At 38.8% G+C, this 13,681-nt stretch overlaps 1 protein-coding gene across 1 annotated transcript in view; it reads left to right on the top strand.

Moving 5' to 3' along the window:
• The window catches only part of ITGAV (integrin subunit alpha V), an 82,288-nt gene that overhangs the window by 53,717 nt on the left and 14,890 nt on the right, over positions 1–13,681 (top strand). Inside the window, exons 13-22 of the mRNA XM_026696940.2 lie at positions 127–318; positions 662–707; positions 1,397–1,498; positions 2,371–2,429; positions 4,057–4,211; positions 5,010–5,147; positions 5,505–5,572; positions 7,800–7,947; positions 13,304–13,396; positions 13,590–13,669. Coding sequence (XP_026552725.1) covers positions 127–318; positions 662–707; positions 1,397–1,498; positions 2,371–2,429; positions 4,057–4,211; positions 5,010–5,147; positions 5,505–5,572; positions 7,800–7,947; positions 13,304–13,396; positions 13,590–13,669 — 1,081 coding nt within the window. The remainder of the gene's footprint in view (positions 1–126; positions 319–661; positions 708–1,396; positions 1,499–2,370; positions 2,430–4,056; positions 4,212–5,009; positions 5,148–5,504; positions 5,573–7,799; positions 7,948–13,303; positions 13,397–13,589; positions 13,670–13,681) is intronic.

Here is a 13,681-nt window from a genome sequence, read left to right as displayed (position 1 = left end):
AATGTGTTATGGCAGAACCCCTTGAAATGTACATTGGTTAGTCCAACTTAAACCATGGCCCTTTATTCCATAGCCCTGTGCTTGTTCATATCTAGAGATGCTAAAGATTTTTCACTTTGCTTGCAGACATAGCAGTTGCAGCACCTTATGGTGGAGAAAACAAGAAAGGACTGGTTTATATCTACAATGGCAGAGCCACAGGATTGAATGGAATGCCATCTCAGATCCTTGAAGGACAATGGGCCTCTGAAGCAATGCCACCAAGTTTTGGATATGCCCTGAAAGGAGCTATTGATGTAGACAAAAATGGCTACCCAGGTGATGTTTCTATAGTGATAATAGCTTATGTTCAGTGAATTGCAAATTTATTAGCATTTATGCGATGTATCTTTCTCTCCTTTCTATTCCCAACTCATCCTCTTGTACCCACCAACCCCTAATCTTCTCTAGAATGTTCTCTGCTGTGTAGAACAAAGCTGAGGAATGTACAGACTCTATTTTGCATTCCATTATAGCTAGTGGACACAACTGATTATAATTTAATGCATTTAACCTTATTTTAATTTATTTAGTTGTGATATATGAATAATCATGGTGATAAGTTTTCAACTGTAGACAAATAACCAATCTAAAAATCTGCATATGTTTTTTCTACTTCCAGACTTGATTATAGGAGCTTTTGGTGTTGACCGAGTTGCGTTATACAGGTAAGTTTTCAGAAGAATATTAGTAGAGAAGTCCAGTTCGTATCAGCAATTATAAAAAAAATAGCTCTTATCAAATGGGAGGCATGCTTGAAACCAGGCCTTAGTCACAACCATTTGTCTCTGGAAAGCTTATAAGTAGAATGTGAGGATATTAATATCTTCTGACATGCAATTATTTAGCCATCTTTATTGAGAAACATGCTGTCTCTGATTTAGAAGCCATTGTGACTTGAAAATGTATCTGTCATGAATTTGATTCTTTCTCTTTAAAGCCATTCAAGTTGCAAGCTATTTCTGTATCTTATTGGAATGAATTCACCAATTCTGATTATGTGCTGGAAGGAAAATATTAAAAATACTAATTTCTCTGGAATCTCCCTTTTCAATTTCATTAGCTGATTTTAAGTTCCTTTACTATGAAATGTCTCTTCATTCTCTTTCTATGTTGCATGCAAAATTTCCTACAGCTTTGTGCACACCTAAGCAAAAAAGCCCCCAATTCTCCTAGTAGAGTTGTCCAAGTCTCTGATTAGGTTGGTGGCTATTTCTATTTAAAATTGTCCAAAATATTTTCCATCTTGCTATTTTCTACTTTCTTCTTCAAATCCTTTGTATATATAACTTCACCTTTCATTATCTAGGGATGTAGGCAGGTGCCCCTTTCTAGTTTTCTTTGTTTCTTTTCAAAGGGCCCGGCCAGTCATTACTGTGAATGCTGGATTAGAAGTTACGCCAACAATTTTAAATCCAGAGAACAAAATCTGTGAAGAAAATGGTCAAAAGGTTTCTTGGTAAGTTCAATAGATTCTCCATTCAGTGTTTGCAGTTAACATTGTAAGTCAAATTAAGGAACCAGGAACATCTGTAGCTAATGAAAGTGAATAATGCAAGGGCGAGTGTCTTTCCTTTCACCATGCTCTTCCTAGTCTTATCACAGGATTTAAGTGCATTATTTTAATTACAGAAGGTTGCTTCCTTATATCTGATTCTGAGTTCCCCTTCTTCGAAAGCAGCGAACTATGTTGAAATCCTTCTTCATGTTTATAATACTGTAAAAGGTTGCTCCAAATGGGAAAGGAATTTGATTCATTGTATAGGATGTAAAGCCACATTTGAATCCTGGTGAATTTCCATGTATCTGAATTTTAAGCTTTTTCTTGAATGATAAACAACAAAACTGAGGATTAACTCAACCCAGAAAAGTAGTTCTCAGCTGAATGGTGTAAATTTGCCCATGCCTTTGTTTACTTATTCCCACCCCAACGTATTCAGTTAGACTTACAACTATGTGAAAAGTTTCTTGAGCTTCCTCTTTCTATCTCAAATATACAACACACCTTAGATTCCTCAAAGTTGACTGAAATTAAGCATCTAAAATTACACTGTACATGCAGAACAGATCAGTTAATCTAGTAAAAACATATATTTAATAATTGCAAAATTGAAGAAGTGGTAAAGAATTATTTTAAAACTAAATTTAATGACTCTTGGGATCAGGAATCTTGCACTGGAGTGGGGTTCTAGTCCCAGTTCTGAAATTCTGATATTGGAGCACATGGGAATGCATACCCTTTCAATATTCATAGACTTAAATCTTGCACTTGGCCTATCTGTTCCCAAAAAGTTATTCTCTCAATAGTTTCTTTAATTATTCTCTCAATAGTTTTAGAGTGAAGTTCTGCTTAAAAGCTGATGGCAAAGGGAATCTCCCCGCGGAACTCAGTAAGTTTTGTAGATTTTTTTTTATTGCACATGTAAAATAATAGTTTAATATGCTGTACTTGTGTGTTCATACTATAAACTGAAGCTTTTAAACTTTGAGAGCTGGTCCAAGCTCCACCAGTATTAAAACGTAAGTAAAGGCACTCAGTACTACCTAGAATATGGGTGATGGATTTGTGCTGATTGCTGACCAGAAACAGATTTACTTTAGAAGCAGCTTGAGCTTTCTAGCAGGCAACATCCATCTGGCCTCTGATATTGAAAGCTCGGGATTAATTGTTTACCAGATCATGAACATAGGGATTGAGGGCAGACAAAATACCTCAGTGCTCTGGTCAGCCACAGTTGCTACAAATATCTGCCAAGAGTGATTACATTTGTATATGAAGTTTACGATAGAACATAGTTCTCAAACTCACAGGTAACATAGGGTCCTTTAGCACATTTTCGGGGCTTAATCCATCCCAGTTTATATATCATATAAAATATGTAGCATCTATAGCTAAAACATTTAGCTATAGATGGAATTGCTGGAATTGGGTATGTCTAGTGTAATGAAAAGAAGGACTAGGGATGACATGATAGCTGTCTTCCGATATCTGAGGGGCCGCCACAAGGAAGAGAGAGTCCAGTTATTCTCCAAAGTACCTGAAGGCAGGACAAGAAGCCATGGATGGAAACTAATCAAGTAGAGAAGCAACCTAGAACTAAGGAGAAATTTCCTGACAGAACAGTTAAGCAATGGAACAACTTGCGTGCAGAAGTTATGAATGCTCCAACACTAGAAGTTTTTCAGAAGAGATCGGTCTTTGTCTGGAATGGTATAGGGCTTCCTGCCTATGCAGGGGGTTGGACTAGAAGACCTCCAAAGTCCCTTCCAACTTAGTCATTCTGTTATTCTGTTACAGCATGTGATTGTTTGCTTACCCTGAGAGGGTTATTCTTAGCCTTTCCATCCAAGAAAGCTTGGGGGCTTTCTATGGGAGGGGTTGGGCATATGGGTAAGATCACAAACATGAAGGCAAGCAAGTACTGCCCCACTTCTCCCTAAGTCAATTTTTACGAGCCCAGCTAGGACATGTCACTAAGGCAGAATAGGTGAGGAAGGATCTGGAGGGTCAGACAAGATGCCCAGCATCAATAGCTGCAACCCTTTGTGGCTGCCATCCTTATAATGTTGGTTAAATGTTATACCTACCATCCCTCATCTTTAGCTGGAACTGCTGTGGATGGTGGAAATTGTGATTCGGCATAAGTAGCATTTGTATAAATGGATAAAAAGTCTGTTGCAGCCTTTAGGCTAATGAACTACTCCACATGGAGTCCTTATAATAATTTGAAACCACTAGAGTGTACACCTCCTATTTCACTTTGAGAACAAGGCGTCAAAGTAGGCATCTAAAAAAACTGTTCTAAGATATCTGGTATAAAGGGCAAGAGCAATTGCCAACATATATACTTTCTGCAACCCCTGTTAACTCATATTATGAATGGTGTTGGTTCTCCCTTGAATGCTTCTCAGCGACAGCCTTTCTAACTACTGAGAAAAATACCTTACCAATGATTGCTGTAGCAACACACAAATCAAAAGGCTGTATTACTAAAATGTTTTTGTGTTTGGTGATAGCTTTCCACGTGGAGCTCCTGTTGGACAAACTTAAACAAAAAGGTGCCATAAGGCGAGCTCTGTTTCTCCACAACAGACAACCAGGTCACTCAAAGAACATGACAGTCTCCAAAGGAGGTCGAAAGAGTTGTGAAGAACTTGATGCTTTTTTAAGGGTAAAAATATACACAACTGTACTTTGCCCTGACTCACTTTTCTTTTTGTATGATATGGTTTATCTTAGCAGCTTCCAGTGTCAAGGGCCAGCTTAATGATTTGTACATTATCTAGTTTGACCACATATATTTTCTCCATATATTTTTAAATAGCTATGTCCATGCAAAAGGTCCATATGTGTCCAGCTGTAAATAAAATGGAACATGAACACGATTACACTTCTTGATCCAGTGTTTGGATATTTTCTTTGAAATTGCCTCGATTCCGCACAACGATGGAGAAAACTAAACAAAAAAACAAGAGACAGTTTACCCATTGATCTCAGTGGTGCTTTGACTCATTAATCTCTCTGGAACTTGCCAGGCTTCTATAGCTGGTGATTTTTCTCCTTACCACTAGGCTAATGCAATTCTTTTAGATAATTGTAAATATTTGTGTTAGACCCTTCTAGAGAATAATAGAAATGACTGTGGAGAAACCAGACAGAAATAACAACTGCAAAAACATGCTTTCAGCACAGGAAACAGAAAGTGTGATAGGAAATACAGATCCTCTCTAGTTCACTAGAGTATAAGAGGGAGATGGGGAGGAAGAAGAAGAAAAATCAGTCAGGCTTCAGGATTCTATTACTAATTTTATTTCAATAAAGTAAAGTACAGTCAGATATGTGACATCTGTTTCCTGATCTGGTCCCCGTCAAAGGGCAGACAACATTTGATCGAAGTTATATCCATCAAATTCTGCAGTTCGGATTTTTGTTTTGTTTTAAAACATAACCCTCATTTTGTCTCTTCTAGGATGAATCTGAATTTCGAGATAAGCTTACTCCAATTACTATATTCATGGAATATCAACTGGATTACAAAACTGCTTTGGATTCTACTGGTTTACAGCCCATCCTCAACCAGTTCACTCCTGCTAATATAAGCAGACAGGTATAAAGCTGGGAAGTATAATACACAATTTTTGCAACTAGCAATGTGGTTTTTTTTAATGTTAATGAATATTAATGTTTTTAAGAAATTGTATTAGAGAAAGAAATAGTAGTTCTTTGATGTCATTTTTCTGAGATGAACAATAACACGGTTTCTTGAACCAAGCATGCAAGCACCAAGTATTTTGCTAATCTTCCCTATTATAAAATTCATTCCCACAAGAAAAGTTTTCCTATTACTACTTAGCTTAGCACCAAACTAAAATGAAGGTGAGTTACATCGGTCTTTAGTAATTAAACAAAACAAGAATAAAGAGTCAAATATTTGGGATTTAATTTTAATTTTTCTCAAACTTAGGCTCATATTCTTTTGGATTGTGGGGAAGATAATATCTGCCGTCCAGATTTAAAAGTGACTGTTGACAGGTAAATTCTGGTTGATTTTTTTTTTATTCTAAAGGTATATAAATACAATTAATGAAGGAGTAAATAAGTGCAAATGTAAAGATGAGGGCATAAAACCTGAAATTGGCAAGGCAGGACCTAGTGATTCTCAAGCTAGAGAGAGCTACTAAGTTCACATGTCTCGGCAATTGAACATCAAGCAACCAGCCAAGTATCTATTTGGAAGCATGGAAGGAAGAAACCCAGCGAACAGATTCTAAGGTCTCCAACTTATCCATGCTGCAGTAGGCAATCAGTTGCACTAAGAGGTTACATTCTTGTCTGCAATATTTATTCTGATCTAGCTAAATCGTATCGGGGAAACTTCTAACAAGTTAGCTGAAGGCTGTATTAATAATGAAATGTTTGGATTTCTGTGATTTTATGCCCATCTTGATTTGCTGACATTCACTCAATTCAGCATATTATACCTTACTTTTTAAAGTACGAAATGAAAGACTCTTTAGCCCATGCCTGCAGCCCTTTCCCTTTTGTTGGAAGATAGGAAGTACTTATTTAAATCTGATTGTTCTGTTTACACCGAGAAACTCTGCTGACTGCCTTGCTCATTGCCTTGTTAACAAACAAGACAGTATATCATTTTCAGAACAATTTATGAAGCTAAATCAAAGTTTGCTTGTTAACTATAGTTTTGTGCTTTAGCTATCCTGGAAACTGTGATTAGAGACTTTATAGTTTAAATTATACTAAAAGAAATTAAATGAATTTCAACATATTTGTATATTAGTTTTTTTTTTAAAGACAGAGTTCAGTCCTCCAAATGTACAACTGTTGTAATGTTTATAAACTACACCTGTTGGGATACAGAAGATCAAAGCACCTTCAGTTTGAGACTGAACTCCAGAGGAGCAACAAAATACATTGTCCCATTTTAAAGAAAAATCAATTTGCCAAAGATGGGGAAATGAGCAACAGAGACAAGTTCTCTTGGAACCTTCTTTTTTCACCCTCTATGTGACCTGTCATGTAGCTTTAATGTGTCTATATAAAACAACTTTATCATCACAAACAGAAATCTTGAATCTACAGGAAGAAGATACAATGAAGAGGCAACATTTGGCATATGATAAGCACTTATATAGTTAATCTCTATCTTCCTCCTATAATTTCTTTAATTTACATTCATTCATCCCAGACTGTCTTAGCTTATAAAAGCAGCGAAAGAGGGAAAATGTGTTGGGATTCAAATATGAACTTGTGTGTAATTTAAAAGTAGTTCCCATAACTTCATTAATTGCTCCTAAACATAAAGATAAAGTATTGTTTGTATGGGTAATGCTTGGTAGAACAGCCATGAAGGCTTTGGACAAGATATTTAGATGCTGGAAAGCTTCTAGACCTAAAAAGATTAAAACAGTGCAGGCAATAGTATTCCTTGGGAGACTGGATGGAAGTGAAGAACTTGGACTTGAAGAAGTCAGACAAAAAAAATACCATTGACACCTTTGAACTTTGGTGTTTGAGAAGATTCCTGAAAATATTATGGTCAGAAAAGAAAACAAATGTATAATTGAACAAATCCATAGTTCTCACTCAAGACACACATGACCAGGTACAAATTATCTTACTTCAGATACATTGCAAAGACCTAGCTCTCTTAAGACAGCTCTAATGCTGGGAAAGGTGTAAAGAAAGAGAAAAGGACAACCTGAACAAGATGGAAGGACTTAATTACCATGGTGATGGATGCACCACTGGAGGACTTCAAAGACCAGGTTAAGTACAGATCTTCATGGAGAATCCATGTTTTTCACTAAGGTGGAACTGGATAATCAATCAGGCATGCCTAGGATCATAAACATTATTAAAACTTAGGATGACTTAAGGCAGCAGAATTCAGGGGATTCAGATTCCCTCTTCTATAGCAAAGTACTTTTACTTTTTTGGAAGCTTTCAGAAAATCCTAATTGCCATAAGGGTAATAGAAACATAAAGAAAAGAAAAAAGAAAACCTCTCATTTTTACTGTTACCAAAGTATGGGAACCTACTATATAGCTGCCTGTAATTTTTGCATTTATATTTGATGACAATCTAATCAGCTTCTGTGCTTCAGAATACTTCTGAAAAGAACTCTATGGAGGTGGAAATAGCAGTTTCCCAACCTGACTTTGGACTACATGTCTTACTTATTTGGAAAAATATTGTGATCAAGGGGGATCACTTTTATTTTGCTTTGGTCTTTCACAGTGATCAGAAGCAAATCTACATTGGAGATGACAATCCATTAACCCTAATTGTCAACACTCAGAATTTAGGCGAGGGAGCCTATGAAGCTGAACTCTTTGTAACCATCCCACCACAAGCAGACTTCATTGGTATAGTTCGTAACAATGAGGTAAGTCTTGTGGACCTACATGAATGATCTTATTATTTCTACTTCATTGTAGCTCAAAACTTGAATTTATGCTTTCTGTGTAAAGTCTCAGTATCAGTTTCCGATCCAGCTATTCTTCTGCATCATGTGTGAGAACTGATAACAAATCAGTCCATCATTCAAATACAAATGGAAACCAGGCCTCCTTCCCCAAAAAGAGGATCATGCAGCTTATTACATTGTTTGGGAAAAATAAAAATACTTCTTTTAATCTTGATTTCACTAAACATTAGTCTCACGTTTGATGTACCACAGTTGCTGGAATTGTTCTGTAATGGTTTCTTAACACAAACCTATTTATTTCAGCTTTTCTGCCTTTGAAAAGCTGTCACTGGGTTTTGTTTAGTTTTGTTTAGTTTTACATTGTCAACCAAGGAAAATGTAACACATTGGAATTTCAGTAAGTTTTTGATATTAGGAGTCTGGATGGCCACAAAAAGAATATAATGCAGCAAAACTTAAATATATTGTGGGGGGTTTAAGGGAAGAGATATATGTCAGTTAGTGCTCCATTCAAAATCCAAGAAGGAAATATTTAAATTCCATTAATTAGAGAAAAGATATCTTTTACTGGAAATCAAGTGATAGCAACAAAAGAATTCTGAATCTGAGAAAATGGGCGCGTAAATCACAAATACAAAGTGATGGCAATGTTCCCACCCCCAATAGTTCAATTGGCTCATCCAATTAAAAGTTGTGTATATCATCATGTGGGGATCTGTAGGTGGTGATGAGGCCTCTGTCCGTTGACCTTGACATATTTTGATAAAGAGTTGCGGCTGCACATAGCATAGGATAGAAGCCTAAGCAAGAATCTCCCCCAGCTTATACAGTTCTGTTTTGTAACACCTCCAGCTCACTTCCCATAACCATATCCCCACTCCTCCCCCCGTTACTTATGACAGCCGAGAGATGTAAAGCAAAGGGAGAAAATCTTGAAGACTGACATTCGGCCCTCCTGCAAAAGAGGCGTTAGTCCTATAAAAGATAAAAATAGAAGGTAACAGAAAATATACTTGTAACACCATAATACTATTTTTTAGGGTTTATCAGGATATTTAGTACGAAATGCATTGATAAGCTTAGGAGATGTAACGTCCTTCTCATTCACCCATTCAGACTGGGAAGGAGGAAAATGTTTCCAAACAATCAAATATTGGAGTCAACCCCTTTGTTTTTGAGAATCCAAAATTTCTTTAACTTCAAAATGTTGTTCATCTTCAATTAGCAATGGCACAGGGGGATCGACCTGAGTTGGTCTCAAGTCGGAGGTATGTTCAGGTTTTAATAAACTAACATGGAAAACAGGGTGGATCCGTCGGAGGGTTTTAGGTAATTTCAGTTGGACTGCCACAGGGTTCACAATTCGTTCAATTGAGAAAGGTCCAACATACTTAGGTCCAAGGTTTTTTTACTTTTGTGTGGTCTGCAAATATCTGGTAGATAAAAAGACCTTGTCACCAACTTGATATGGTTTTTGTGGACTTCTCTTTTTATCTGAAAATTTTTTATGGGCTTGATAAGCATCATTTAATGCTTTACGGGTAAAAGGCCAGGTAAGCTGGAGCTGTGTTATCCATTAATCTAATGACTGAATGTTAGGTTTCTCCTGTGGAAATTCAGGTATGGGTACAAAGTCTTGTCCCGAAGCCACTTTAAATGGAGTAAACCCAGTACTACTATGTACCAAATTGTTATATGCCACCTCAGCGAATAGCAATAGGTCAGCCCAATCATCTTGCTGATAACATCGAAGATACTGTTCCAATACCAAGTTAGTCCTCCTACAAGCCCCATTGGTTTGTGGGTGGTGGGCGGAGCTTAAGCCCTGGGTGGAGCCCAATAACTTCAGGAACTCCTTCCAAAAGTTGGAGGTAAACTGGACACCCCGTCTGAGATTATGCGTTCAGGAACCCCATGTAACCTGTAGATAATGTAAAATAAACAGTTTAGCCAACGTTTTTGCAGATGGGATTTTCAGACAAGGTAGGAAATGTATCTGTTTGGAAAACAAATTGGTTACCACCCAAATAACTGTATTCCCCCCACTTTCAGGTAATTCCACTATAAAATCCATAGAGATTTCCTTCCATGGAGCAGTTGATCTGGCCACATTTTGTAGTAAGCCTGCTGGTTTACCAGGAGGCCGTTTGGCTGAGGCACAGGTAGGACAGCTAGCCACATAAGTCTCAATGTCCTCTTTCAAGGTAGGCCACCAAAATTGCCTTTTAACCAAGTGTAAGGTCTTCATGAATCCAAAATATCCAGCAGCTTTAGAGTCATGAGCTTGCTGTAATATTTGGTTTCTCAGCTTTGCTGGCACATATAATTTGGCCTCCACCCATGCCAATCCATCTCTAACCGTACAGTTATTTGAGTGAGCAAGGAACCAATCATCAAGTTTTAGAGCTTCTTTTAATTGTGCAGTTAAATCATTTGACAGATCAACTTCCTTCTTTTTCTGGGCTTTGGTAACCACTGGAGCTGCCAACTGTTTGGTTGGGACAATAGGCCGTACTACTTCTTGGTGAGCACTATTATATTGAGGTAATCTAGATAAAGCATCCGCCATGAAGTTCTTCCCCCTGGAATGTACTTCAATGAAAAATTAAAGCACTTAAAGTACTGCGCCCAGCGAACTTGCTTGGGAGTCAGCTTCCAAGGCATTTTCAAAGCCACCAAATTTTTATGATCCGTCCACACCTCAAATGAGTGTTTTGCTCCTAAGAAATGCCTCCAGGTTAACAGAGCCCAGAGAACTGCAAAAGCTTTTTCCCAGATGGCCCATCATCTTTCGGTTTCATTTAGTTTACGGGAAGTATATGCACATGGTTGCAGAGTCCCCGTCTTGTTTGCTTGTAGTAACACCGCCCCAACTGCTACGTCACGCGCATCTGCTTGGATTACAAAAGGAGCATCCATGTCTGGGTGCTTGAGTACTGGTTCAGCAGCAAACAGTCGTTTCAGCTTCTCATAAGTGGCTTGACAAATCCCAAGAAACTTTGAAGTTGTTTCCTGGTGCAACGAGGGGCCCATTCTAACACAGCACGAACTTTCCCCGGATCCATTTCTATGCCATCATGTGATATGCGATAACCTAAATAGTCAATTTTTTCCTGGTGGAATTCACACTTGGACAACTTTGCATACAGCTCAGCAGCTCGAAGTTTTTCAAGGATTGACTGCACTAGTTTCACATATTCATCACAACTCTCCATGTAGATAAGAATATCATCAAGATAAACCAACACCCCTTTGTATAAATGTTCATGCAACACCTGATTGATCATTTGCATGAATACTGCAGGGGCCCCCTGTAGGCCAAATGGAAGAACATTGAATTGGAAACAGCCCATTGGACAGTTAAAAGCAGTTTTCCATTCATCCCCTTCCTTAATTCAAACTTAGTAGTATGCTTCTCTCAGGTCGAGTTTTGTAAAAAATTTCCTTTGGCCAAGTGGGCCAACATATCCTTCATCAAGGGGAGGGGGTACACGTTCTCTACCGAAATAGCGTTGAGGTTTCTATAGTCCACACATAAACAAAAAGCCATCTTCTCACGGAACAATACTGGGGCTGCTACTTGGGGTCTAGCAGGTTGGATGAAACCATGTTCCAAATTTTTATTGATACATGACTGCAGCTCTTCTAGCTCCCGTGGTGTCATCGAGTACAGTTTCGGTTTTGGAAGTTTCACTCCTGACAAAATTTCAATGCTGCAATCTGTTGAGCGATGGGGGGTGAGCTCGACTGAGCCCTTTTCACTGAATACCTCCTTTAAGTCCCAATATTCCTCTGGAATTTTGTCCTCCCCCCTCAGATTCTTCGTGCCAGTGAGGCCAGCCCAGTGGGATTCATAGGTTTCGGTTGAGATTGCCCCTCCTCTTCTGGGGGTTGGTCAGTACGTATGCACAATCATCCCCTCCTCCCTTGTTTGGACTTACCAGTGAGTCGTCTTCCGATTCAGATTCACTGTCTTCAGAAGAGGTTGGAATTCCAAGTTTCTCTCCTTCCGGAGGGGCGATCTCTACAATCTCCTCTGCTTTAAGCGCTATTTTGCGAGGCTTTGCTGGGTTTTTTTCAGGTTTTCTTCCTCCTCCTGGTGCCCCCTTTGGCTCTAGCTTGGCACAGCAGTCTGCAGCCTGGTGACCTTCCTTCCCACATCGGAAGCATGCAGTGGTCTTGGGTTTTGCCGCCATTCCTCCCTTTTGAGGTTTTAAGGCTTCTCAAGGGCTGGTGGGGGAGGACTTGCTCCAACCAACCCCCCCCCCCGGCGTCTGTTTCGGGTCAGATCAATTTCCATTTCTGCTGCCAGCACGTACCACAGCTGCAGCTCACTGGGGTCTTTTCTGGCAATACAGCTTTGATACACATCTTCATTCAACCCATCTTTAAAAGCTTCTATCAGGGCTCCCTAGAACCAGCCTCAAATATGACACTCCAGCTCTCTAAATTCCTGGGTGTAGTCGGCCACTGATCTCCGCCCCTGATTTATGGTCTTCATCCTAATTCTGGCCTTACGTTCAGCAAGTGGGTCTTCATTCCTGGCCTGCAGTGCAGTCATGAACAGGTCATAATTCATCAGCTGGGCAGCATTATCACTATGCAAAGTCACCATCCACTTTGCAGCTGTTCCCTCCAGAGCCCTTGTAACACATCTAACTTTGGCTGCTTCTGAGGAAAAATCCCCTCCATATTCCTCCATATGGCTCCAGACTTGTGCCAGGAAGAATCCTAACTCCTTGGGATCCCCCCCCATATTTTACTTCCAATGGAGGCACCTTTGGAGTTCTATGCCTTCTGGCAATTACTCCTCCCGCCGGGGGCCCCTGGGCTGCTGCTACCTGTTGCACCAGCCCAGGTTGATTTATGGGGGTGGCTGCTCTGATTCTTCTGGCAGGGGCTACCTCCCCCTCCTCTCCCTCATACCTTTGATCAGTTTGAAGTTCTTGATCAGTTTTAAGATATTTGTTATTTCTGAAGGTCTGTTAAACCCAAAATTATGACATGATATATTTTTAGAGAATTTTGCATCATATGCCTAATTGTGTAATTAAATTATGACTGAAAGTTGTTTGAAAAAATGTAAGTATAAATGAATAATTTAGACTACGAACTTAATTCTCTCTTTCAGGAGAAAATGCAGATGCATATTTTTTTTCTGTTGCATCTGACTACCAGTAAATTAAGCCAGTTTATTATTTTATGTATCATGATTATTTTATGATGTATATGAGCATTTTACCTGGTGTACCAAATGAACAATTGTACCATGGCTATTTAATTTTGAAAAAAATAATATTTGCATTTATTGCAGGCTCTGGCAAGACTTTCATGTGCATTTAAGACCGAGAATCAAACTCGGGTGGTTGTCTGTGACCTTGGAAATCCTATGAAAGCAGGAACAAAGGTAAGAATGAATTCAACTCTTGGTTTGCTGTCTTTGGAAAAAAGAAGGGGAACCCGTCCATAGAATAGGGATTGCTGGAATGGGATAGAGAGACAGCATCATACTTTAATTCAGAGCTACTGGTAGTATCCAAGCTTTAGTCTCTTTCTGGATGTTGCCTATTAAAACCTACATATTTTCTCTTGTGTTAAAGCTCTCAGCTGGTCTTGATTTTAGTGTTCATCAACAATCTGAAATGGATACCTCTGTCAAGTTTGATCTACAGATCCGTAGGTAAGGAATACT

Source organism: Pseudonaja textilis, chromosome 1 (genome assembly GCF_049901715.1).
Source record: "Pseudonaja textilis isolate UNSWEBS1 chromosome 1, rPseTex1.2, whole genome shotgun sequence".
NCBI classification, from domain to species: domain Eukaryota; kingdom Metazoa; phylum Chordata; class Lepidosauria; order Squamata; family Elapidae; genus Pseudonaja; species Pseudonaja textilis.
The sequence above is the reverse complement of the archived record's forward strand: the minus strand, read 5'-3'. Positions and strand labels throughout refer to the sequence as shown.